Source organism: Clarias gariepinus, chromosome 9 (assembly GCF_024256425.1).
Source record: "Clarias gariepinus isolate MV-2021 ecotype Netherlands chromosome 9, CGAR_prim_01v2, whole genome shotgun sequence".
Taxonomy (NCBI): Eukaryota; Metazoa; Chordata; class Actinopteri; order Siluriformes; family Clariidae; genus Clarias; species Clarias gariepinus.
The window spans coordinates 17,916,098-17,942,335 of NC_071108.1; the positions used below are offsets into that span (position 1 = coordinate 17,916,098).

The window sequence follows — 26,238 nt, forward strand, 5'->3', positions numbered from 1 at the left end:
TCCCTAAGGAATTGCATGTGTACATTTTGTAATATCAGACAGCACTATTTGAGTTCAGTGTGTGATGATCCTTGCTAAATATGAATAATTGAGCAATGACGTTCTTAGGTTACCATACGTGTACAAAAAGAACAAAAAAGGCAAAGTTTTACAAACCAAACAAATGTTGGCCATATTAACACTCAAGGATATACAAAAACATGTGCCCGTAAAAAAAAGATGTTTAGAGATGTTTTTATTTATCCTTAATGAGATTATATATATAATACATGTACAAATCATAACATTATTGTGAAAATCACTGTTGAGAGAAAAAAGTACAGGAACATATTCTATTAAATTCTCAGCTTGATCATGGTTTTAAAATCACTTTTTCAAAATGCTGTTATTAAATGAACTCTGTACATCTTGGAAAATACATCATTTACAGATCATTTTTTCCCAGCGTGATAATAAATCCTAATAAATTGAGAGCATCCTTTATGAGGTTGCTAGTTATTCAACGTACCCATGTACAAAAAAAGACCTTCGAGTGACAGATCACAACGATGCACATAAATAAATAAGGCATAAAATAAATACCTAATCTACTTGACTTAAAGTGTCGGTTCAGAGAATGTGTTTCATACATACAGTCTTTTGAATGATCAACATTTATCAAGTGCCATTTATTCTGCTCATTTCTCACTTCGCACTCGGTAATTAATTACTCCTGCTTGTGACATCACGGCATTTACCTTGAAAGGTTTTTATGCCAATTAACAGCTGGAGGGAAAATGCTTGAGTAACACTTACATGAAAGCTGCTTATCTCTTTAAACATGCGTTTTGAGTTTAAGTTCTGTCATAACAGTATCAGTCAAAGCAAATGTTCAAGGGAAGTGCAGTCCCCATTCTTGCAAGGTCATTCTTGAATCACGTAGGAAGCATGTTCCAGTTTCACAGAGGGATGATATTGAGATCACAGCAAGGTGATGGTGAGAGCATGCTAAATCTTTCTCTCTCTCAAAGCTGTACAAGTAGGGCTGAGAGAGAGAGAGAGAGAGAGAGAGAGAGAGAGAGAGAGAGAGAGAACGCTGCCGCTCCCAGCAGATTGCTGTAAGTGGAACAGCAGACCTCCGGGAGCAGACCTGCTGGATAGATAGAAGTAAGTTTCTTCAGGGTTTCCTTCCCCTCTGAATGCCCTTCGATGTTCATTGGTCCGAAGTGCAAAGCTGTCCCAACATCGGACAGGGAAAAAAATGTATATATGTATATAAAACCAAACTCCAGGTACAGCGTGTACAGTTTTTTCCCATTTATCCAAGTGTCACAGAACATGAATCAGTTTCTTAATGTATTTTTTTAAAATCAAGTTTCATAAATGTAGCTCATATGCACCATTTGTGAAGTTTAGTGTGCTTTATCTATTAAAAACATGAAGACTGATGGACTGAGAGTCGACAGTTATCATACATTATGTAGGACAAGAACAGTTGTGTCTGCGAGTCACATGAGTCGAGTGTAAAAAAAAAAATCAACTCACCTGGTGTCTATTTATAGACGAGGCAGTGGTGATCACTAGAAGCTCTTACTGCTTCTTATTAAAATACTGCAAGAGCTATTTCTAAGCCGTTGTACAAAAAGCTCAAGTTCTGTTCACATTATGTAAAAAAAAAAATTACAAAGTAGCATGCAATTAGTAAAGGTTAATGAGTGTTAAAATTATTCCCAGCTAGCAGCAAGCGCTTAAAATCCCTCAGAGGATACGAGTTGGCAACATGTGCATGGACCACATTCATTGGTGCAAAAAAGATGCTGGTGGGTAAATTATGAATGTTTACATCCCATACACACAGATCTCTGACTAATTCGACATTAAGCACAGCTGGATTTGATATAAGACACATAAGTGTTTGTCACATCAGTTCTACCGAAGCCTGGTATGTTCTCATAAACGCTCGCCAGTATTTTTCTTTTCTTTGCCAATCAACAGAGGTAAGTGGATATGCTAAGCTTAATTAGAGATACACAAAGAAACACATCACTGCTACTACTACCACTACTACTACTACTACTACTCAGATAAAAATAAATAAATAAATAAAATATAGTTACAGATTTGAAGAAGAAAAAGATAAAAAAAAAAAAAAAAAAAAAGAAATGTAGATTGATCTCCCAGTCTTTCAACAGGGTCAGAGAAATTGGCATCAGACCTACTACTCTGACATACTGGCCTTGTCACACAGCTGTGTAATGAACTCTACCTGTGCAGGTCAATCAGGGTCAGCAGAAAATTGATGGCGTTTTTATGCTAGCCGCAGAAGCTAGATTGCGGATCTGTCCAAACCGCACAGAGGTCAAACAGCTGCAGAGGCAGACGGATTGATGATAAGTGCAGAAGTCGAATTTAAAATGCGTGTTTTTGTATGTGTGTGTGTGTGTGTTTTTAAGCATCCTGCTGGCCGAGCGCCTGCAATTCGGTCGTGTAGAGTGAGTGCTGGAGGAAGACGTTCTTGCGGCTGTACATGTGCAGGGAGAGCGGTCCGCGTGGTGGCTGGCCCAGACGCCCGCTGAATGACGAGTGTGGCCTTGGCATGGTGAGTCTCTCGCTGTCTGATGAAAGGCTGCATGAGCTGCCGCTCACCACGGCACGAGGAATCTGAGAGGGACCTAGATGTTCCAGTTTTCTTGGAGTAGTTACCTCAGATGACGACGAGTGTGTTTGTTCAGATCTCCTCTGAATTGCAGCAGGATCTCGAGTACCTAATCCTCCACTATAGCGCTCTTCTCCCCAACTGGACAATCGGGCTGACCGTCGCTCCCTCGGAAGACTGCTGCTGCTAATATTGCCTGTGGCTCGACTTGAATATACAGCCTGTTGAAAAAAAAAAGAGATCAGGAATATAGATTATGAAAAATCAATTTCCTGTTCATCGAAAAAGGCAAAGGTATAACGTGAGTGAAGATCCAATTTGCTAGCAGATGTTAATTTAAGGGCAAAGCAGCTGACAACACATTATTGCTTTATTACTAAAAGGTGTGAAAAAGGTGTTAAAGGTGTTAATTGAAAGCAGTTTTGCTCATTGTCTGAATTCAGTGTATGGCACATCGAAACAGAGGGATTTTTTTTTTTTTTTTTTTAAAGAATAAACAGAGACTCTGACCGGGAGCAAATTAGACCACTTAATTCAACAACGATTCATCTTGATCAAACTCGTGGAGCCTCTTTAATTGTTTTCTCACCAACTGGAGCCTCTTTGTGAAAGAGCGAGCTAGTGTAAACGCCAGGGATGTAGCACAATAAAAAAAGAAAGTCAGAGAAGCCATGAAGCCACCTGTTCGTTTGTTTTTTCCCCCACAAAGCACAGCCTCACTTACACACAGCCCATTACTTATGATGCTAATGAGCATAGCACCTATAAACGAAGCCATTAGCTAAAGGCTTCAATGTTTTGACTAAATACCACTCACACCTCAGCGTGTAATCCCAGCTGAGTTTACAGCCAAACCACATTGAAAGAAACTGCAACGAGTGTAAAATTGACTGTTCCCCAGGGTTGAGGGTGAGAATTGATTAAATGTGATGTTGCTTGACTAATGTGAAAATCAGAAAAGTTGTGAAGTGGAACTGAAAGCAGACAAGGGTAAAAATCAAAAGGGAAGCGCGATTCCACAGCGCGGTGGAAACCGTACAAGCTTTTATGCACAACAAGAAAAGAAGACACGTAGTGCGTGCACAGGACAGACCCGTACGTTTTGTCAAATATCAGCAAAGAAAAAAGCAGAGATCAACAGAGTGCTGTGGATGCGGACCGAGGTTCAGTTCACTGCTTTTCAGCTCCTTCTCAAGTACATGCCTCCACAAGCATTCAGTCTTTCAAAAGCTCGGACATAAAAGCATCTAAGATAGTGACAGAACAGTTTGGAGCTTGGGAAGCAGGCCAGGAGCCTGAATGCACACCCACACACACACAAACACGCGCACCTCACTACACCTGCAGAGTCATGATGTTGAATACAAGAGAGTGGAGTAAATCACTGTGATTTAACAGCCTAATCCATTTGTGTCTTTATTAGCCTATAATAAAAACTGGTCTGGTTATAATTGTACGCGTCTGCTAAAAGCCCCTTAGGCTGATGGCACCCACTGGGCAGAGACAAGTATCGCAGTTGTTCACCACACTATAAACTACCTATATACATGCTTATAAAATGCAGCACTTGACACAAAAACCAGCACTTACAGGACAACAGTAAATTGACAACAATGAACTGAGTGATTCCAAATTATAAACATCTGCAGGAAACTGGCTTTAATACATGATCAATAACTGGACATTGGATATATGAGCTTTTTACTACGTAGGAACAAAAAGGAAGCCTTTATTTGTCACATATGCTATATATCAGAGTGAAATTCTGTCCTTTACGTATTAGATTCCGGGATCAGCCGCGATAGAGCATCCTCGCAGATGAATAACCTTGCTCAGGAAGCCCAACAGTGGGAGCATGGTGACACTGAAGCTTGAACTCTTGACCATTCTGTATAATAACCCAGAGACTATTCACTGAGCCTCCCCTGCTTCTGAGATGCTATGGAAGGAAGAATCTTTTTTAGACAGAGAAATGATATTCACTCAATAAACACATCACAAGAGCTCCCGCTGCCTGGTTTAAACCTGAACACATTTAACGTGGTGCGTGCTACTTTCCGAGACTCCTGAACAAGCTTGGGCTTTAAATGACGACGCTTTCTCATCTGTGTTTTCACAGAGACCAGTAGGAAATAAAGCCATTAGCTTTCGTTTGGAGCACAGAAGCCACCCATCTTTTATCACTGTCTCCCAAATGTCAGATGTAGAGGCGCCGCGTGCTTGGGCAGCAGGGATAGAAGAGACACAGTCTGCCTGCGGCTGCCACAGAGCTGGCCATCTAACGCCACGTCTTCAGATGATAGAGGAGCTGACAGAGAGAAGGAGAACATAGGGAAAACTCCCAGAGGTTATGCTGTGCACTCAAAGACCTTACAATCATACGCTTAGGCCAAAGGCCGCTTTTTAACCTGCCACTGCACACAAGGACGAATGGACTGCCTTTGCCATAGGGACAATGAGTTTGTATTAGAAGAAAGTCGGGATTTCAGGTCCCACTTATGATTCTCTATGCTTTAAACTAGTGCTCCTTTTATTTTACACACACCACCCACAGACGTCTGTCTTACAATCCTTGTGTAGGAGATTCAGACGATCCGATTATCAAGGCAGCAAATTAATGCGATCTTTACATCTTAGGGGTGTATCTGTATGCATATTTGAATTTTATATCATTTGCATTAGCATACTTTGGGTCTGGGTGAATACAGTCATGTGAATTTGCTGTGATTTAATGTTTCAAAGCAATTTTTAAAATGTTATAAATGTTAAAAAAAAAATTATCATTAAACTGAATACTGAGTGTTTTAGATATACAGTTTTTCTCAGTAGCTTTAAAGCGTCTCCCAAATAAACATTACCATTTCCAAAACTGTAAAAACATTTCTCAAAACAGTATAAACAGCAGAAATCAATGAACTACCTGCAAAAGTAACTGTAAAGCCTGTATCATGCTCAAACATCATAGTTTATCTCTCAAAAGCAAATATTTATGTTGATGTACATGTCAGTGCCATTATAACGACAAGTCCTTGTGTCAGTATTTACGAAACAATGTTAGTCATCTTTTGATCAAGCCTATGTCTAAGATTTGATGACAGTGATTGAAACTGCACAAAGCTGCACATTGTCTGTATGTCATTTCAGCAGTGCAAAGTTACACATTACTGTATGTGAAAAATTAATAGCAAGAGACCAGACACGATTCACTTTGTATTTTTTTTTTACAAATTGTACTGTAATAAAAAAATAATAAAATAAGATACAACGTATGCACATTGGAAACATACCTTAAATATGTTTTAAGGTCTTTCTAAACCTCCTGATTTTCCTGTCTGTCAGACCACAGATTCTCTTCCACATCACAATTCAGCAAGGAAGGGATATTTTGGAATTTCTTATCCATCCTCTGCAGACGTCTGCTGCGACGTCCACACATGCTGCATCCATGACAGCCAGTAATTTTAAATTATTGGTTCATCATTTGTTAATCTAATGCTTTAAACTCTGGTGAAGTCAAGATCCATGAAAAGCCATTCATCAATTTAGGACACATTTACAGAACAACAACAACAAAAAAATAATTCTTGACAGATTATGACAACTAGTTCAACCATTTTTCATGTGATGACATATACAGTAACCAAACTGTTTGGTGTTATGGAGGGAGGCGAGACTATTAAAAAAAAAAGTAGTGTAATACATTCGAATCAAGATGACATAGGCAACTAATAACATAGTAAACAGCAGACAGTTGTGTATAATCATTTGCCTGAATGTGCCAAAGTATTTGCAATTTGTTCAAAAGAATGGGGGGACTGTTTTGAATGGGAATTGTTTTAAAAGTTTTAGTTCAAATTTGAGAAAAGAACCAAACTGACTATAAAAATTGTAACAACAGAATGTGCCTGTATGTTAATTATTCTAAAGCTCATACTTAAACAGCTTAACTCAATTAAAAGGTTTTACTTTTTTATTTGCTGATGCTGAGTCTGACTTGACGTCACTCCGTAACCGGGGAAGTGACTCATGCATTTAATGTTGCTAAAGACACTTTCCCCTTTTACTCTGTCAAAAAAGAAACACAATGAGACGTGCACAAATAGCCACAGTGCCATTTAGAGCAAATATTGTTGAATAAAAACAATATTTTAAAAAATCCCATAATCAAAAGAACCATTGTTTGCATAAAAAAAAATAAAGGTCTGTGCTTTTAGGTGTATTTGGTGTGGGTTTTTTTTATAGTTAGTTCGTCACTATTTACAAGTTTATATGTTTACAAGTTAAATATGGCTTTATTCTATAACCACACGAAAATCATACTGAACCATACCATCAAAATTGAGGTATGGGCCGAACCATGACCCGTGTGTACTGTGACACACATTTTTTTATTCTATACACTGTTATGAAGTTATGAATAAACATCCCAGGAGATTTTTAAAAAGTTAAATCATACCACAGTGAAAGTCACTGAGGTCACTAATGCCTTCATTCTGATGCTGAAGGTCAACATCAGGTCAGATTTTCGGACATCTTGATATCTAGTTCCTTCAATTTTACAATTTTTGTTCAGGATCCTGGTCACCTAGTGAGCAATGAAGTGGAAATACAGTACAGCTGTAAATTCCTCCTAGATGGGACCCCAATCCATCACATAGCATCTCGCACAGGGATGCTGTAGCTGTGACAAGGCAACCTTATCCACTTCACCAACAGGCCAGCTTATAGAACATCTGCTCTTTCATTTTTCTATTGTATATCTCACTTATCCCTGAGCAACACAGTCATTAAACACTATTTACTGTCTTTTCCAATCTAAATGCAGATTTAGGGATTCTTTTACTGTTCCATTAAAACACTGGTAGTTCAGCAGCATTGGTGTCTGAAGCTATTGCCATCCGTGCTCCAAAAACAAACCCTATAAAGTCCCTTAAATTCCTTGTGCTATCTTAATCCAAAATCAAAATTTCACTCTGCATTTGTGTGTCTGTGTGTGTGTTGAGATAAACAGTCAGGTTTCCTGATCCCACCTTGGTAACAGCCAGTTATTTTTACGCCCTTTGAAATTAGACCTTTGCGTTGTGATATTTTAAAATTACAGCACCTGAAAGCAGTATAAATATTCTTGTTTTATTTTGAAAGGACATGCAGCAATAGCTCAAATCAGCCTAACCTTTTCATTGAGGCCCTGCATAAATAGTTGCCTTTATTAGTCATACCGAGAATTTCAACGCCAGGGTCACTGCAGGTTTCCACCAATGCAATTTTCACTCGTTCTGGAGCACCTAAATGTCTCCCACCAGGTATCTGAGCGGGTCATTTATCAGAGGTGTGAGAGGTTTTTTTTTTCTGTTCACAGAAGTGGAATGTTCATGAACCTTCTGCTAAAGTCAGTGGTGCATCTGAAAATGAGCTGACACATTACGACAGTGTGCTACAGCACAGGAGGAGATCAAAGAGATATTTGAGAGTAAAGACTGAGAGGAACATAAAAGTAAAGTGTGAGAACTGCATGTGAATATACTGTACACTTAAGCCCACACTTTAATAAACCCCAGCTTTGTAATGAGGCAGGGCCTCTGGTCTTTTTTGAGTCACATGGTCACTGCTTTTTGATACAGTAGATGGCCTCTTCTGTCAGGATCATGCTATTTATTGCATATAGCTTTACAAACAACATAATCCCTGCATCCCTTCTAGGGTATGAAGCAGCTATAGACCCATGACATGTACCCCCAATTAATTCTACGTCAGTTCCATGTTGTAGCCGTACAACATGGGGGGGAAATGTACTCAGGGGGGGAGGGTTAGGGGGGGAGGGTTGGGGGGGGGGGGGGTCTTATCCAAGGCACCGTATTAAGACAGAATGACAAAAATGGATTTCAGCCAGGCTTGTTGTTCACCGAGACCTGATGGCGCTTTGATTTGAAAATGCAGTGTAGAAGAGTGAACATCAAAGCCCTTCTTCCTACTACTGCCTCTTTCAAATAGCCATCAGCTTCGCAGGAAGATAAGGTGCTTTGCAGTGCTTGTCTTGTTCTCTCTGACAGGACAGGCACTGGATAGACAATCACGGATATGTATATCAAAAAGGAAAAGAAGAGAGATGCAGATAAAAGCACTATAAATTGAGTTTCTAGCGCACGCTGCGGCAGATGTCTTCTCAGGCTTAGGAAGCTTGTTTTATGGACTGTCAGCTTCACTATGATGAGGGAAGTGTGTTCTAAGAATCATGTGACAAAGAAAGAAAAAATTTGTATAAATAAGAACCACATACCGTTGCCACATATGGGATTTCACAAGCAAAAAATTACAAAGCAGTGGAAGAAACGCAGCTTGGTGCCACAGCTTCCTCAACAAACAATTGCAGTTTTTTTCTTATGCCAACAGGCAAATATTCTCTTCATTGAAAACTGCAGGAAAAGAAAATAAGCCAAATTGCTGGATAACATTCAAGGATGCATGTCCCATCAGCAACCTGGCACATTGTATAATTTGCATGCAGAGAGTGCCCTAAGGCTGTGATGTTTGTGCAGCTCTGCTTGGCTCACTTCCATTTGCTTGGTTGCTAGTGTGTGGAGAGCAGAGCAGGCGCCGTCTCGATGCTGTCATTACTGAGCTGGGTTGTAAGAAGTGCGGCGGCCGCGGCTACAGACATTTATGTCGGGTATAAAAACAACACAAGGATACAAGACTTACTAGCCTATGTATTGTTCTCCGTGACCCACTATGAGGCTTTAGATGCCCTGCCAAACTGGGCCTAAAGTCAACAGCTGGAGCACTCATTTACTGAGTCAACACTATGATGGACACAATGCATTTTTGAAAAAAAAAATGGGTCTGGCACTAGCTGCTGCAATCTAAAGAAACTTTTTTGCAAAGTCAAGGTTTGCAGAAGAAATGTCTGCAATGAATTTTTAATGAAGCAATTAGTATTTGAATTATTAAAGCTTTCACAGAAACAAAACATTAACTGTGCCTTGCATTTATTAAATCCTTTCATTTATTAAGTTAGTAGGGATGCAGTGGTGCAGTGGGCATCATTGCCCCCTCAGCGCTCTTGAACTTGAGTTACTGTCCTCCTTTCAAATAACATGCCCCCCCGTGTTCTCAGGAAAGGCTAGAGATCCACCATGACACTGACCAGGAGAAATGAAAGATGAATGTAAGAATGTTTTATTCTTGCTTTTTGTTGAAACTATTTTGATATAGGCATCAGTCTTTAGCTTTGCACCTGTGGATGGTCAAGTCAGTGAAAAGGTTCAACTATTAGAAGCTCAGCCAGATCTCACATCTCTCTTGCTCTCTTTCTCCTTTTCTTTAAGGACTTAAGCACGTGCCTAGTTTATCCCAACTTATTTTTCACACCAATGCATCCTCTTGAGAGGCTTCCTTTCTTTAGCACTTGCTATCAGGGCATTTGGGCCAGTATGATACCTGTAGTGATAATGCTTTTCTCAATCCATGGCAGGCTTTCATAGCCTTTAAATTGTCCAAGGATACATCAAATGTGTTATTTTTAGTATGATGGCTCTTACCTGAGCATTTCTATAAAGGTACAGTACATCTGCTTAACTAATCTTCGTCAGAATAGCATGAATTATCCAACACTCTGACACAACCCGCTCCTGGAGCTATTCTCATTTTCCACTTGTTGACCAAGAAAAAAAAAAAGTACAGAGAAATACAAATAAAAGATGAGGGGAACAGTGTGTCCTTCACAAGGCCCTTGTGCATAGTTGTTATGTGGCATGTGGCTCCGTGCAATAGAGTGAGTGAAGAAAAGGTCTGGCAGACATTTGCCTCGCCTTAGGGAATTTCCAGCCAGGGGCTGCCTCTGATACACACGTCAATTGCTGTCCACACAAGTCTATATTAATTACAACTACTATAGATAGTGACAGCCCATAGAGAAGCAGGAGACAAGTGGAGGCAAGAAACGAAAGTAGCAAGAGACTTGCTGATAATCCAGTGGTGGGGAATGATACGAGACATTTTACCTGCCAGATAAAGTCATAACTTCTAGAAAAATTTACCATTTGATGCAAACTATGCAACCAAAGCAATGGCATTTTAACACTGGCGTTGTGTCTGATATAAAAATAAATGGTACTTTTCAACTGAATATTTAACTATATTTTTACTAATAAGGGCCATACAATTTGATGACAATAACAATATGGTTGTTTATGAGAGAATGGACAGATGACGGCTAAAGATGCCGGAGCATCAGCAAAATTGCTCTCCTTGACTGAAGTTGGAAAAAATGATGACATGAATGAATGATGGCTTAAATGAATGAATGAATAAATAAATGTATTAATAATTGTTACAGTATGTCTGTACAAATACCTGTAGCCCACAACTGCTAAAGATAGACCAAATTAAATGTGTGATGTCACACAGTAAAAATGTTTGTTATTTTTAATATGCATTGGCCTATTTTTTTGTATTAATTAATTTATTTAGGTATAATGCAACAAACAGCCCCTCAAAAGTTTGTTATTGTTCCTGCCTCAACCCTTTTCCCTCAAAGTTTCCTGGCTAAAAATATTTAACTCCAAACTTAGTGACTAGCTGACAAAAAACCCCAGCATTCCTACAAAAGTCAAACAATCTATTTTTTTAAAACCATGCATGTGTACTTGCTTAAATTAATCTGTGACACATGTCCAGAGAGAATTAGGGAATATCACTGAGCAGTAATATAACATAATAGACAGTGAATTAGAGGAGTAGAGAGTAGATAGTGATTGTCTCACATTAAAGTGACCGTGGATTTCTTTATTTCATGTTGATATTACTCAACAACTGCATTGTAAAAAAGTTATACTGATGCATTTGACCAGTGTGTATGTACATATATGTGGGGGTGTGTGTACTGGCACCAGTGTGCCTCCTGCTATGCCTGAAATGAATTTGTCTCTGATGCACATGGTATGAACCCTTTGTGGGTGGTCTGCCCCATCTTGAAACTCGGTAGAAAATTTGTGCTTATCAGTTTTGTTGTGGCAAATTATTCCTACTACATGCCTCATGGCTATTCAGAGTTTGCAGACTTGACGGAAACATTTAATTAATATTCATGTGGATGCCATTTCTCATATTCATCTTGTTGCCTTTTCATTTATGCTGTGGTAAACTGTTATATCAGATTCAGAGGGCCAGGGGTCCCCTCGGCATCCAAGAGATGAAAAATTCAAAAGTTCATAGCAAAAGGAGAAGCAGAAGCCTATTTACTGACATGGCATTCATCTCAAACTGAAAGCAAGCATGCACAGGAGATCCAAAAAAAAGTCTTACATTTCCACACATACGCTTCTGCTGCTACTTCAATAAGTTCTGAACCAAAAAAGGAAGGAGGATGCTCAGACTGCACCTGCCCTACTTTAGCTTGACTAATGAACTCAAAATGTCCTGAATCTGTCCACAAGTGGGTGAAGAGGGCAGCGGTAAACAGGAGCAAGTCCCTTGGCTGCCACTGCCCGTGTGCCACTAAACAGTGATAGATACGCAACTTCATGCCTAGACTCTGGGCCAGGCTTCACAGGTGCACTGAGACATGCTGAAATCAACATATTCTCATACTCTCTCTCTCTCTCTTACACACACACACACACACACACACACACAACATGCATCAAATGTATTAATTAAACATATTTATGTAACATCATTATGTGCATTCTGAGTCATCTTAACATAAAGAAATTAATAAGGTTTTAAAATGTGTTTCAGAATCTGTTATGCTGATTTCTTAAGATAAGTGTTCAGTATCATCATGCACAGCAAATGAGTTGTCTGATTCAATATGTTTTCTTTTGAATATTCTACTGGATATTCTATTAATATTTTATCAAATTCCCTAATTCACTTTTGAAGCCCACTTGATTAAATTTTAGCACTCACATTTACTTTATCAGCAGAAAAAAAAATTTGATTGCCTAAAGGCAAATTATATTAATGCCTGATAGACAAGTTACAAGCATACTCTATTTTTTAATATGGCTTTTTAAAGAAAAAAATAATCCAAATCTCAAACTCTCAAGGGTTCTCTATTTGTATAGGAGGGCTGTATCAAATCCTGTAACAGTGTTAAGGTCAAGAAGTGTTTCAGGTTAGAACTCGTTCAGGAAGCTTAAAACCCTTGGAAAATATGATGTCCTGGAACATTTGATAACTGTTCCCGCCCAACAACTTATTCAGCATTAAATGTGTACAATGGCTGGTCGAAAAAAATAAAAAATGCATACACAAATATTTAATTTGTCTGCCTTTAGCTTAGATTACAGTGCCCAGTGTGGTGGCTATTTATGTGTGAAAATGCTTCCCCAGACCACTCTTACACAACTTGAGTTTAGGTATATTGCCATGCCATCAGTGGAGGGAAAAAAAAATATTGACGAGATACCCCAGTCATTCAGCACATTCAAGTCATCAGAGAACTTTATTTCATTTCCACATAATGTTGCTGAGCCTAGACCTGACAAACTAAAGCAACCTCAAATCATAACACTGCCTCCAGCGTCTGGTGCACCCATCACTTTGGAATAGAGTCAATCTGGACTACCATATGACCTACCACATGACCTTTTTCCTTTTGCTCCAAAGTCCAAGCTTTATGCTTTATGAGTATTTTGTTTCCAATAAGTCTTACAATGAAGTGGTTTTCTTATGTACACGCAGCTCACAGTCCCAATCCTATAAGTTTTTATCTATTTTCAAATACCTTTATTACGACCATAGCTCTGACTTCTACTAGTTATTTTTTCATGCATTTAAGTGATCTTAAATCAGGATCATTTCTTCCTGATCATGTTCCTTTCCCAAAGTTGACAGTTGATCAGTTAATTTCCTTGCAGGTTTTAATAATGTGCTAGAGGGTTTTTAACCCCATTTCAGTAATTCAGATCTTGTTAGTTGTTTTCGTTCGTTATTCGCAGGCCAATATTTATACCATTCTGAAGAGACTGTTTGAATAATGAAACTGATACAGGATATATGCCTTAAATGATACAGTCAGTGTGCTGCAGAGGCCTCATAACTCAAATATATCTAGAAAGGTCATGTTTTTTTAAGTCCACTTGAATGTCTTGTAAGTAACCCTAAAAACATTTTGCCAACCATTTATTTTATACAATTGTTTTTATTTATTTATTTAACAATGCATGATTGAGGTTGCTAAGGTGAGTAAAAAAAACAACAACAACATACCATTTACAGTCCACTAGGATAATAATCATGTAAGCTTCTCTGGAAAAGTTCTCTACTGTACGTGATGTGCTAGATGAATAATATATATGACATTACACACCCACATGCTGCTTTATATATATATATATATATATATATATATATATATAAATGCAATTTATTTTTTCTTGATTTTAATGGGGAAATAACTGGCTTAACTATTAAATCAGTGGTAGATGATGTTTTAGAATGAAGCAACTCTGAACTTTAAAAGAGGTCTGGGGGGGGCGGGGTCACAACCCCCCGCTCCTCAAGCCCGTTTCTCTCTCTCACACACACGTTCATGCAGCACTCCCCTATCATACTCATGCTGCAATCTGCAGTCCAGAGGATAATGGAGCACTAATTAATTTCTAAATCCAGCCTATTCTCAAAGATGAACAACGCTCAAATCTCTTTTGATGAATATGCTGATTGCGGTGGTATTCAATTAAGATGTCCTATTAAAAAAAAGAAAAAATGCATTTCAGTCAGTAAATCATCACATAAGTACTGCAGATCAGCTTTGTTCCAGATTTCTTTTCCCTGTTATGTCAGTCAGATGAGTTCTTGAGTCATTTGATGCTCAAAAATACCTTAGTGATATTGGTAAGTTAAACTTTAAAGAATCCAATTACTTTCTGCATTTGTTGTCATGGACAATAAAAAAAAAAACAGGAAATAATACACCACCCTTAAAGGTATCCAATCTAAATTGATTGTGCAAGGTTTTAGGTATAGTCATAGCTCTAAGTAAAAGGAATCCCTGACACAGGGGCCCTTTCAGTGCACTGGATAAAATGGACTTCACTTCAGCCAACCTAAACAGGGAAAGACAACTACATTTGTCTCAATCAAAAGAAAGAACAGCCTCTATGGATGGCAAGCTATCAACTCTCCAACAGTCTAAGCTGTCTGTGCCTTTCTCTAGTCTTCTCTCCAAACTTAACAAATCAACTATAACACAGACTAGTCAAATCTAAATTGGTGCAGATTGATTGAAAGTAGCTTTGTCACAGCCGTCTCGTAAATGACCAGGCTCACAACATTCCGGCACACTGAACAGCAGTATTGGGGGGGGGAGGGAGACGAGTTTGTCCTATAAATGCCTGCCAGCTTGGATTGCAAATTTGAAGCTGCAGATTTTTCGTAATCCTCACATTATTACATGCTTAAAGAAAAAAAAAGGCTTCTAAATACTGTAGACAAAAATAATGAAGGAATAATAGAGGGATTAGTTTGACAATTCAAAGCTCCATGGACTAATTTATGATCCTGTTTAATCACTCGGGTAAGCTGTGGTGTAAGCAGGTCGCATCTTGCTGTAAAACATCTAAGTAAAAATGGAATCCAGGTATGTTATTGAGTTTGACTGTCAAACTAGCATAAAGTGTGTGAGATATGGATTTGAGATCTCAGCTTGTCCATGGCTTTGGGCTTTAAAACCAGTCTCCGTAGATGCCTTCACTCTTATCTCAGATAGTTTGCAGCACCACTGAACACTGATTCTCTGTCAGCACTGACATAGAAGAAAGAGGAGGTTTCATTTAGGTTTAATACACATGAAAGCAGGGTATTATTGTTACCCGAAGTGAATAGAGTTCCCTCGCTGCAGAATGATGCTTGAGCTGCTCTTACTTTAGATCTTAACAAATATATAAACGCAACGGCTGAAAGTGTAGTGACTGCCATAGTTTCCTTATTGGTACTAATGTATGTGTTTGCTGCCCATGTTATCCAGGGTACATTATTGTATGAATCCTCATCGACCTTGAAAAAGATAAAACGCTTACTGAAAAGTAACGAATGTTGTTTCTTGTGCTTTTTTTTTTCAAAAGAAAATTAAATACTAACACAGTCTGTAGTACTTACTACTCAAGATTTTTGGCTCATTCAAGCCTGGAATGTAGTCGTCACCCGACCTCTGAACGTGCTCATCAGGCACGGGCTCGCATCTCACAGGACTGGAAAGCCAGTTAAAATTGTTGCCAGTCTGCATTTAAACATACTTCAGACCAACATCTACAAAGAATGCAGAAATGTGCATGGTGTTGGCCTTTAATGTGATTCAGTAACTGACTCCAAATTCTCAAATGCATCAGCCAGTGTAGGAACATAAAGACAGCAAAAGTTGATGGAGAAAAGTTGAGTTCAAAGATAAGAAATGTGTGTGACTAAAAAAAACATGCTTTTAGCAGACACAAGGCCAGGTGAGTTTACTCTAAAAAGTTTTTAAAGCCTCTTTTTCTCTTTAGAATGCACTGATAGACTGTGTCATGATATTCAGTAATAAATAGCAAGAATTTTGATTGCCACTTGGAACATTGTTTAATTACTGAATACTGAAATAATAACTGTGTATTCAGTATAACATAACATAGATAATATAATATTCTCCTAAAGGGAATGTAATCGTTCACCTGGAACAGTTGCTATGTAGGGTGTGCTAAAATGTGACCCTTTATAGTATATTTATATATAAAATTATATAGTATATTATATATAATAGTTATATATATAATATAATAATATATAATAATTATATATAATATTATAGAGTGTATTTATATATGCACACTATATGGCCAAAAGTATGTGCATTCTTCACCACCATATGTATTGCTTCAAAGTGCTGAAAGCACATAATTGTCTAAAAAGCCTTTACATGCTGCAAGATTTCCTTTTACTGCATGTTCCAGCATGACTGCATTTATTTCCTTTTACTTTTACTGCATGTTCCAGCATGACATTCTTATTTAAAGCATTTGGCAGACACATTTATTCAAACCAGCTTCCATTTATCTTATTTACACAACTAAGCAGTTCAGGGTTAAGCGCCTAGAATTGGCAGCTTGGTAGTGCTTGAATTTGAACTCAAAATCTTCCGATAAATAGTCCAACAGATTAACCACTGCCCCTATGACAATACCCTGTGCACACTGCAAGTGCCATGAAGACCTGCTATGTCTAGATTAGAGTAAAAAAAACCTTGAGCGTCCCACACAGAGGCGTGCTTCTTCTCTTGACATCTGTACCCGACCTCACTAATCCACCGGTGGATAAATGAGCAAATTCTCGCCGTCACGTTACAGATCTAGTAGAAGCCTTTCCAGAAGTCTGAAGTCCGTTATAACAGTAAAGGAGATTTGGAATGAAATATTTAACTAGTACATATGGGGGTGTGCAAATATCTTAGGCCATATACTGGTGGTTTTCAGTTTGTCTAAAGTATTTTGCCACAAAACAGATGTTTTACTGTAGCTGTATGTTCAAACAGAGAAGGTATAGTTCCTTACTTTTGACATTTACAGCAGTAGCCAGATTCTTTGAAAGGCTGGCTGCAGACATTTGTTTTGCTCGTGCTTATCCCAGGGAATAATTCAAAGCCCTTTATTTCTCACAGGCACATCGGTGGGAAACGAGTAATACCCTAGGATGTTTGTTTAGAATATATGTGCATTAAGGGCATGCAAAGATGCAAGCTGTGTTTGCTCCCTCACTGGAAATTCTGAAACGCTTCTACTTCTGTGTGCATTCATAAACACAGAAACATGAAAAATTTCCACTGGTGTTACTTGATAGATTAACTAATATTCAAAAATGAATAGCATCACATTATGGCTCTTCAGGGGCTTACAAAAATGCTGACGTGGCCTGGCCAGACTTAGAGAGAACACCAAACAAAAAACAATATAATAATCATAATAATAATAATTTTAAAAAGTCGAAGTAATTTTATTGTAAGACAAAAATAAAAATATTTAATAAAAAAAAAACAAGAAAGCCTGAAGCAGATGATTAAAGTAAGATGCCAGTCCCAATAGAACCCAAAGAGAGACATTATATAATGGTGAAAGACCATCTGTATACTTCAGCTCAGATATTGATCTCATAAAGCTCTGGATTCTATGAAAGCACAGTATTGCTTTAACGACTGAAAAAAGCAGCATGCAGACAAATTTGAAGCAATGCAGAAAAATGGGTTATTAATCATTTCAAAGAATCCTTTTTTACTTCTATAATTAATTCATGCTTGCAACACATGATTTCCAACAGATCAGATGAAATGCGGCAAATTAGCTATAATTACTACAGGACCATTTACTCCATACAAACTTAATTACTAATTATTTTAACGTAAAGATTGTACAAATTATAGGGTTTTCACATTTAGGTCAAATGGTAAAATTAATCATTTAATTAATATAATCGGGACAAAATAGTGATTTCATTTCAACTTCTACAATGACATTAGTTGAAGTCTTTTTAGCTTGTACTTTCGGCTAGCTGAGCAGCTAAAAGAGCCTCCTATGGGATGAGAAGAAGAAAGAGATTTTCACAGACTGCACACAGAGGGCAGCAGATCTGATTGCAGTTCAAGCTGTTCTAAAGCAAACTATATGAAACCAATTATTTCTCCTTGCATCTCCTGAAATATTTATATAGGTAATTTTTCCCTTTTGTGGAATAAACCACAATGTCTCATCCCACAACAAAAGTACACATCCTGTCTGGCTGAACGCAGACTGTTACAAGCTTGAACTAACAACTCTGGTAATAGACAGTGGCCTGGAGGCTGCTTAATAATACATCAATCTCTCTGTCTCTTCCCAAGATTTAATCCATCAACCAGACACACTCTTCTTTTCCACCTGTAGCCAGCCTCAGCTGAAAAACTGGATAATGAAAGATCTGAAATCGAACTTGTACGAGTGGTTTTGTTCTCAGTTGTCAACTCGCACATCAGTAAACTCAAATAAGAGCACGTCAAATATTTAGAAAGTTTGGGCCATTTGGCTCATTTTCATTAGGTGTGTTTACATGGAAAGTAATTTTCTACTAATAATGGAAATAAATTTGGCGGGGGGGAATCTGCATGATGTAAACACCTCACTCGGAGCAGCCTGACCCGATCTGCTTAAAACCAAATTATGAATTTCCAGTCAGAATGAGAAGGGTTGTGTAAACCTTTCCTAATATGTTCACTATAAAATAGAAGTCATGTACAGACTTTATCTGATTATTTATTTGTTGGAATAAATGTATTCTTTTATGTGCATGTTTGGCCAATATGAAGATAACATTAGGTGACATGAGTTTCCATGTAGGAAATTTTGCTTCCATTCCTGATCAGGAAGAAGGGGCACTGATTTGTTTGAACTGCACTTAGTCAAGCATCTAACTAATCACATACAAGATCGAGTTCCTGGAACCAATCGTAACACAGAAGGCGGGATTTGTCGAAAAGAATGGGAAGCCTAACCTAGAAAAAAACTATGTTCTCCTTAGTCTGTTATATTAGTGGCAGATTAAACACTTCATGGTGCTTCTAGCATTTGTAAACAATAATCGTATCAGATCAGCTACCATGTAAACGAGTTGGAATCTCTAATCGGAATTATTTCAATCAGTCTGAAAAAATATTGTCCATGCTAACACAGCTACATAAATTTGAAATACTAGATTTTTCCTATGATTGCACAGGCTTTCTTATAACATCAATGCCATATCTCCATTATATGTGCCCTTGAGATTTGTAAGTGGGAGAACAGAGATCATAAAGTACAGACTTTAGTACAGTACATGCAATGGATCAACAAAGTCCAAATGTTGGCACTGCTCCATAAAGTTCCCACCAGCTCTCTAACCACTTTCTGAATTAATGAAACAGATGTCAGTCTGCGGTTTTGGTGCATAATTATGAATTAGCTTACTTGCCCTTCCAACTAATAAAACATCTATACAGAAAAGAGATACACAGGACACCACAATACACTAAACACAATACACCATTATTTAACTCAATCTACTGCAGATACAGAATGTTACCAAATGACAGACTTTCACACTACCACCCAAAATCTAACACAGAGCTATGGCACGGAAAAAGGCAAAGCAGCAGGGCTTCAATTTTTACTCACATTAAAACACCTACTCTGCACCCACAGAGCTAACAGTGGGGGTGACTGGTGTGATTTGCATCCCATCTACATTTTCTACTTTCCACTGAGCTGCTTCGCTGCGTGTTTGTGTTTGTTAGGCTTTTTTCAAATTCCTCCATATCACTCGCAGAATGGGAATTTAAATAACCTGAATGTATTCCACGCTATAACCCGGCTTCATTTCCACTCGCTGTTGTAGTTTACTGTCCTGTTCAGTGCATGTCTTAATTTATGTTTGTGTTAGTGCTAAATGTCTACAGTGCAACCCAGAGGCAGTGCCACACTTGAACAAACATTAACAAAAAGACAACATAATTTCATAGGAAAATAGCTGTGGATTTGGTAAGCATTGATTAAGAGACAACACATAATCAACATGCCCCCGATTAAGATTACTGATAAGATTACAACCCAACAATCACGTTAATTTCACAAGGAGCACCGCGGCAATTTAGCAATTATATTATTCGATGATGCAATTTCAAAAGCTCTGCTGTTTCCCCTTAATAAGCCAGAGTGAAGACTGGAGGAGAAAAGCAACCTGCCTTTGATTAGAGTCAGACAAGGCTGTTTCATACAGAGATACCTCCTACCTGCGTTCTGCCTCCATCACAGGCTCGTGTTGCTTACTGCACCCACAAGGAGGGATCAGGGAGGAACAAGAGAACACAACAAACAGACAGATGAACATGATGCATGTAAAAGAGAAATAAAAAAAATATTAATATAAGATGACATGAAGGAAGAACAAAGGCATATATGGTGAGATGAGTTGGAATAGTGTGACATTATGCAAATCTAATGATCTTTTAGAATGCAAACAGTGTATCAAGGGATGATCAAGAAAAGTAGGTGTTTAGAGCAAAATTACAGAATTGTTCAGAAGAAAGGAAAATCACCTTCTACAAAGCACACATGAACAGACTGACAGCAAAACGCTGTCTGTAACAAAACCTTTTTAATTTGAAAACCACTAATTGTGCTTCTTCCCAGGTTTAGGCAAACCATGACAGAGTGACAACATTACACAGCAATGTGTCAATGTGTCCTGAAAATCTGAAAACTGCATTGTTTATTTCAGTCATGTGATCAGCAAAGCAAAAATGCCAGCTGAGCAAAACAGATGCTTACCACAATTGAAGTAAATGCATTCAGTAAATTTTTGGAGAATGTTAGTTAAGAAAATTGATTTACACTTGGTTGCTAGAATTACAGTCACTCCAGCAGTAACACATGACAAGTATGCGTCACTTAATATGCACAATATGTTCTGTAAATAAAAAACATTTGGATGTTGTGTGAACACCGTATTATTTAATTACCAAAGCTGTGTGACATACTACAGTGTTCTGTTTTGCTTCCAAATCAGAGGAGGAAGCTGATTTGATCTTTGTAATAAAAAAGCTTTTGTGTGCACCAAAACGGCTTTTTCCTTTTTGCAATTTGCTGCACCTACTTCCTGTTTCCTTACTACAAAATCACAATCAATTGTTTGCTAATGTATATTATCTTATCAAAACTCAACCAACAATACTATTAATACTAAACTGCACACTTAAATTACTACAATTACAACTGCAAGATGATTTTCATGTAGTGACAAAACTGTAGAAGGTGGAGGTATAGCGTTTATAAAAAATATGAATTTGTATATGTTTATGTATTGTAGATTCGGTGTATAATTTTCTTATATAATTAATACGACTTTCTCATATAATAAATATAATCATTAATTAGCATTATATGTGCATTATGAAAGCAGCACGGGGAGAGTGCACCTCCAGGGTCAATTCCCACCTCTGTGTACGTACATGGAGTTTACATGTTCTTCCTGTGCTTGGTGGGTTTCCTCCGGTTATTCCGGTTTCCTCCCACAGTCTAAAGACATGCAGATTGGGCTTATTGGAGTTGCCAAATTGCTCATAGTGTGTAAATAAGTGTGTGTGTATTTGCAGGGTGTTTTTGCACCCTGCAATGGATTGGCACCCTATCCAGGTTGTACCCCGCCTCATGCTCCAAGTCTTCAGTAATAGGCTTCAGGCCTCCCACAACACTGTATGCTGGATAAATCGGTATAGATGATCAGACATAATGTGCTCTAGGTTCATTAACAGATAATTAGCAGTCAATAACTAGAACTGGAATATGCCACAAGATTAAAAACAAAGATGAATGTCACCAATGTCCAACGTCACCAAAGAAACATCTAAGGCGTTTGAAGCTCTACCTCTGAGGCTATAAAATGCTACCTAAGACAGTACAAATACAGATTGATTTAAATCAGAGCTATCCTAGATAAAGTGGGGCAAAAAACAATTTAGTCAGCCACCAATTGTGCAAGTTCTCCCTCTTAAAAAGATGTAATTTTCATCGAAGGTATACCTCAACTATGATAAACAAAATAAGAAAAGAAATCCAGAAAATCACATTGTACTATTTTTAAAGAATTTATTTGCATACTCTGTTATACAGTATACCCTTTGTTGGCAGTGACAGAGGTCAAACGTTTTCTTTAAGTCTTCACAAAGTTTTCACACACTGTTGCTGGTATTTTGGCCCATTCCTCCATGCAGATCTCCTCTAGAGCAGTGATGTTTTGGGGCTGTGGATGAGCAACACAGACTTTCAACTCCCACCGAAGACTTTTTATAGAGTTGAGATCTGAAGACTGGCTAGGCCACTCCAGGACCTTCTTAGGAAACCCCTCCTTCTTTGCCCCGGCGGTGTGTTGGATCATTGTCATGCTGAAAGACCCAGCCACGTTTCATCTTCAATGCCCTTGCTGATGGAAGGAGGTTTTCACTCAAAATCTCACGATACATGGCCCCATTCATTCTGTCCTTTACACGGATCAGTCGTCCTGGTCCCTTTGCAGAAAAACAGCCCCAAAGCATGATGTTTCCACCCCCATGCTTTACAGTAGGTATGGTGTTCTTTGGATGCAACTCAGCATTCTTTCTCCTGACCATATGACATTCTCCCAAACCTCTTCTGGATCATCCAAATGCTCTATAGCAAACTTCAGACAGGCCTGGACATGTAGTGGCTTAAGCAAGGGGACACGTCTGGCACTGCAGGATTTGAGTCCCTGGCGGTGCAGTGTGTTACTGATGGTAGCCTTTGTTACTTTGGTCCCAGCTTTTTGCAGGTCATTCACTAGGTCCCCCCGTGTGGTTCTGGGATTTTTGGAGGTGAGATTAGTGGTCTTGTATCAGTGGTCTTGTAGGTCTTCCATTTTCTAATAATTGCTCCCACAGCTGACTTCTACACACCAAGCTGCTTACCTATTGCAGATTCAGTCTTCCCAGCCTGGTGCAGGTCTACGATTTTGTTTCTGGTGTCTTTAGACAGCTCTTTGGTCTTGACCATAGTGGAGTTTGGAGTGTGACCGTTTGAGGTTGTGGACAGGTGTCTTTTTATACTGATAACGAGTTCAATCAGATGCCATTAATACAGGTAATGAGTGAAGGACAGAGGAGCCTCTTAAAGAAGTTGTTACAGGTCTGTGAGAGCTAGAAATCTTGCTGGTTTGTAGGTGACCAAATACTTATTTTACAGAGGAATTTACCAATTAATTCATTAAAAATCCTACAATGTGATTTTCTGGATTTTTTTTGTCTTATTTTGTCTCTCATAGTTGAGGTATACCTATGATGAAAATTACAGACCTCTCTCATCTTGCAGAATTGGTGGCTGACTAAATACTTTTTGCCCCACTGTACTGTAGGTAAATTTATATTACTCCTATATATCCTGCATGGGCTTAACGAATGTTATCAGCATGAACCACACAAAAAGTGTTATTCTGAACAGTGTTTAAGATCTCTGGGGTGGGGAATGAACCTGCAGATGCTTAAGGAAGCAGTAGGTGGGAGAGTGACTCATGCTGCAACATGTATTTAGAGGTGCTGAGTGGTGGGGAAAAAACGGGGGGGAAATGCTATTGCCAAGAGTACTTGAAACAACAAAAAAAAGTTTATTGTGGTTAATCTGTAGCATTTATTAAAAAGGGTAATAACCAATTCCTCTATCTGATTAAAAAACATTGCCTTAAGTAAAAGCCTGCTTTCACAGACATTTAGAGTACGAGTCTCACAACAGCCCTCAATAAGATATAAATAACAGATTAAACGAAAATTTTAAAAATCCTTAAAATGCTTAGTAACGGATGCTCTATTAATTTTTTTTTCTAATACAAGCTGAAAAAATTGCTCTATTAACACATGTTGGACTCATGCTTTTCTCTGAGTTTGTTATATTGCCCTGCAATGTTCCCTGGGCAGCAGTTCAAAGCAGTGTAGTGGCTGGTTTCATGTGTTTCAGAAGCAAAGGATGGTAAGTTTGGTGTAGAACAGGAAAAAAAACATCAAACACTCAGTGGTAGATGTCAATCAATACTAGAAATCTGATTAGTTTTAAATCAAATCCAGCATGTAGATTAAAAGGAGGGTAATGCGTATAATAATACTGTACATATAAAACTGCACACCAACCTACAAAAAAAAAAATTCTTGAGGCCACATCTAAGAATAAACACTAGGATTAGTGTCACTGATGATATAATTCTTTATTAAATTCTTGCCACAATGTTCTTGCCTCTGACGGCCATCTGTCCCTGGTGAGGTGTCGGCTGTGCATTCTGTCGCACGTTGGTCCTTGAGGGGAAAGAATTGAGGGACGAAAGAAAAAGACAGAGAGTGTGCAGCGGCACACACCAACTAGCACTCACCTTACACTAATATCTTAATACCCCACAGACAGCCTCCGGGCAGCCTTGTGTACCGTGACTCGATATTCCTGTTGCTCGTTTTGGGATGCAATCATTACCCTGACAAAGTTATTAAAGTTAAGTCAGGCTACAGCGTGAGCATAGCAATGCAGGAGATATCGCAAGATTACACAAAAGATGACATTTTCAAATGACAGTATATATTAGGGGCTAGGAAAAATGTACTTAACATTCATCCCTGCAGAACTACTTAATCAAATGACTTGCCACTTCATTAAAACACACACACACACACGCACGCGCACGCGCACACACACACATGCACACACATGCACACACACACACACACGCACGCACACACACGCACACACACGCGCACACACACGCACACACACGCACACACACGCACACACACGCACACACACGCACACACACGCACACAAGTTCTCCAACCTGCCTGCTGCTTAATGTTTTCACACAAGCTCCCACGCACAATTGGCGTCACACCTGATGATGCCTTAGCACTAAGCCCAGATGGAGGACCGTGTTAATGACAGGCCTACCAGTGCACACTTTTGCCCTTAAAAAGCACACCCCTCTCGCATTAAAAACATAACGTATAGAAAAGCCATGTCATGCTAACTCTCACTCACTTATACTGCATCCTAATTTTACTATTGAGTCCATGAGCATTTAAAAATGTACAACACTTATGTAATGGTCTCTCATCACCAAGTGTGCCCCCACCTTAAACTTCATCCATAAGACTCACCTTCCCACTCTTCTGCCTGAGAAAAAATGCGGAGGAATGTCAAAGACAAAACTAAGAAAAAGACAGAAGGAGACAGATCCTCTCCAGCTGATAAGGGTGCTGGATGAGACAGGATGGATACAGCCAGAGGGCCAAAGCTATGGGACCTAAGGAACATCAGCGGCTGCTGGGTGCCCACGCACCTTCCTGAGGTATTCTACCTCATTAGCTGTTACCGCCTGCCTGCTGTCTGAGCATACTCCGATGCACTTATCCAAATCATAGTGGCGCAGATCAGCACTTCATTACTGCATGAGACGCACTTAAAAACATTCACAGCCGTACGCAGGACTCCAAGGGACGCCAAACGTGAAGGGCACAAAAATACAAATAAAATTGAAAAGCAATTGTAATACGCTGAATGTGTATAAAAGTAATATTGCATTTTCAGAAAAGAAACAATGCACTGACTGAAATTTCAACCATGCAAGTAAGTAGATTAGGCATAAAATTAGTGCTCTACTAAAGTACATTATGAAGCTTGAAGGAAATTGGGGTGGGGGGGTGGGGGGGGGACTTACATATTTCTATGAGACACCTTCTATCTTAGCTAATCTGCACTAAATTATCCATGACATGCATTTCAGGGAACTGTCCCACAGGGCATATCCCACTTAGCCAAAAATATAAAAAAGAAAAATAATATTTATTAAAAAATGTTTCAAAGCTAGAAATAAATCATTTCCCTTTTTGAAAATTTCAGTTTCTTTTACTGTACATGTTCATGAGTTTTCTGTACATCAGTTAAAAAAAGAAAAAAAAAGTCAAAAGTGGATCAAAGCATACTCGGCCTTCTGCCTTCCTGCAGCCAGCGCCTTCTCCTGAATAAACATGATGCTTTCATTTTCCCAATCCAGCCGCTTTGGGCAGAGAATTGCCATTCTCATCC

At 38.6% G+C, this 26,238-nt stretch overlaps 1 protein-coding gene across 2 annotated transcripts in view; it reads right to left on the reverse strand.

Moving 5' to 3' along the window:
* Positions 1–220: 220 nt before the first annotated feature.
* The window catches only part of ccser1 (coiled-coil serine-rich protein 1), an 87,906-nt gene continuing 61,888 nt past the window's right edge, over positions 221–26,238 (reverse strand). Inside the window, exons 10-11 of one of the 2 annotated variants that reach the window (XM_053504775.1) lie at positions 20,403–20,438; positions 2,735–2,856 (exon numbers count right to left, since the gene is read on the reverse strand). In XM_053504775.1, coding sequence (XP_053360750.1) covers positions 20,436–20,438 — 3 coding nt within the window. In that variant the 3' untranslated portion in view covers positions 2,735–2,856; positions 20,403–20,435. Of the gene's footprint in view, positions 2,857–20,402; positions 20,439–26,238 lie in introns of both variants that reach the window. The other variant, XM_053504774.1, reaches the window with a different exon arrangement.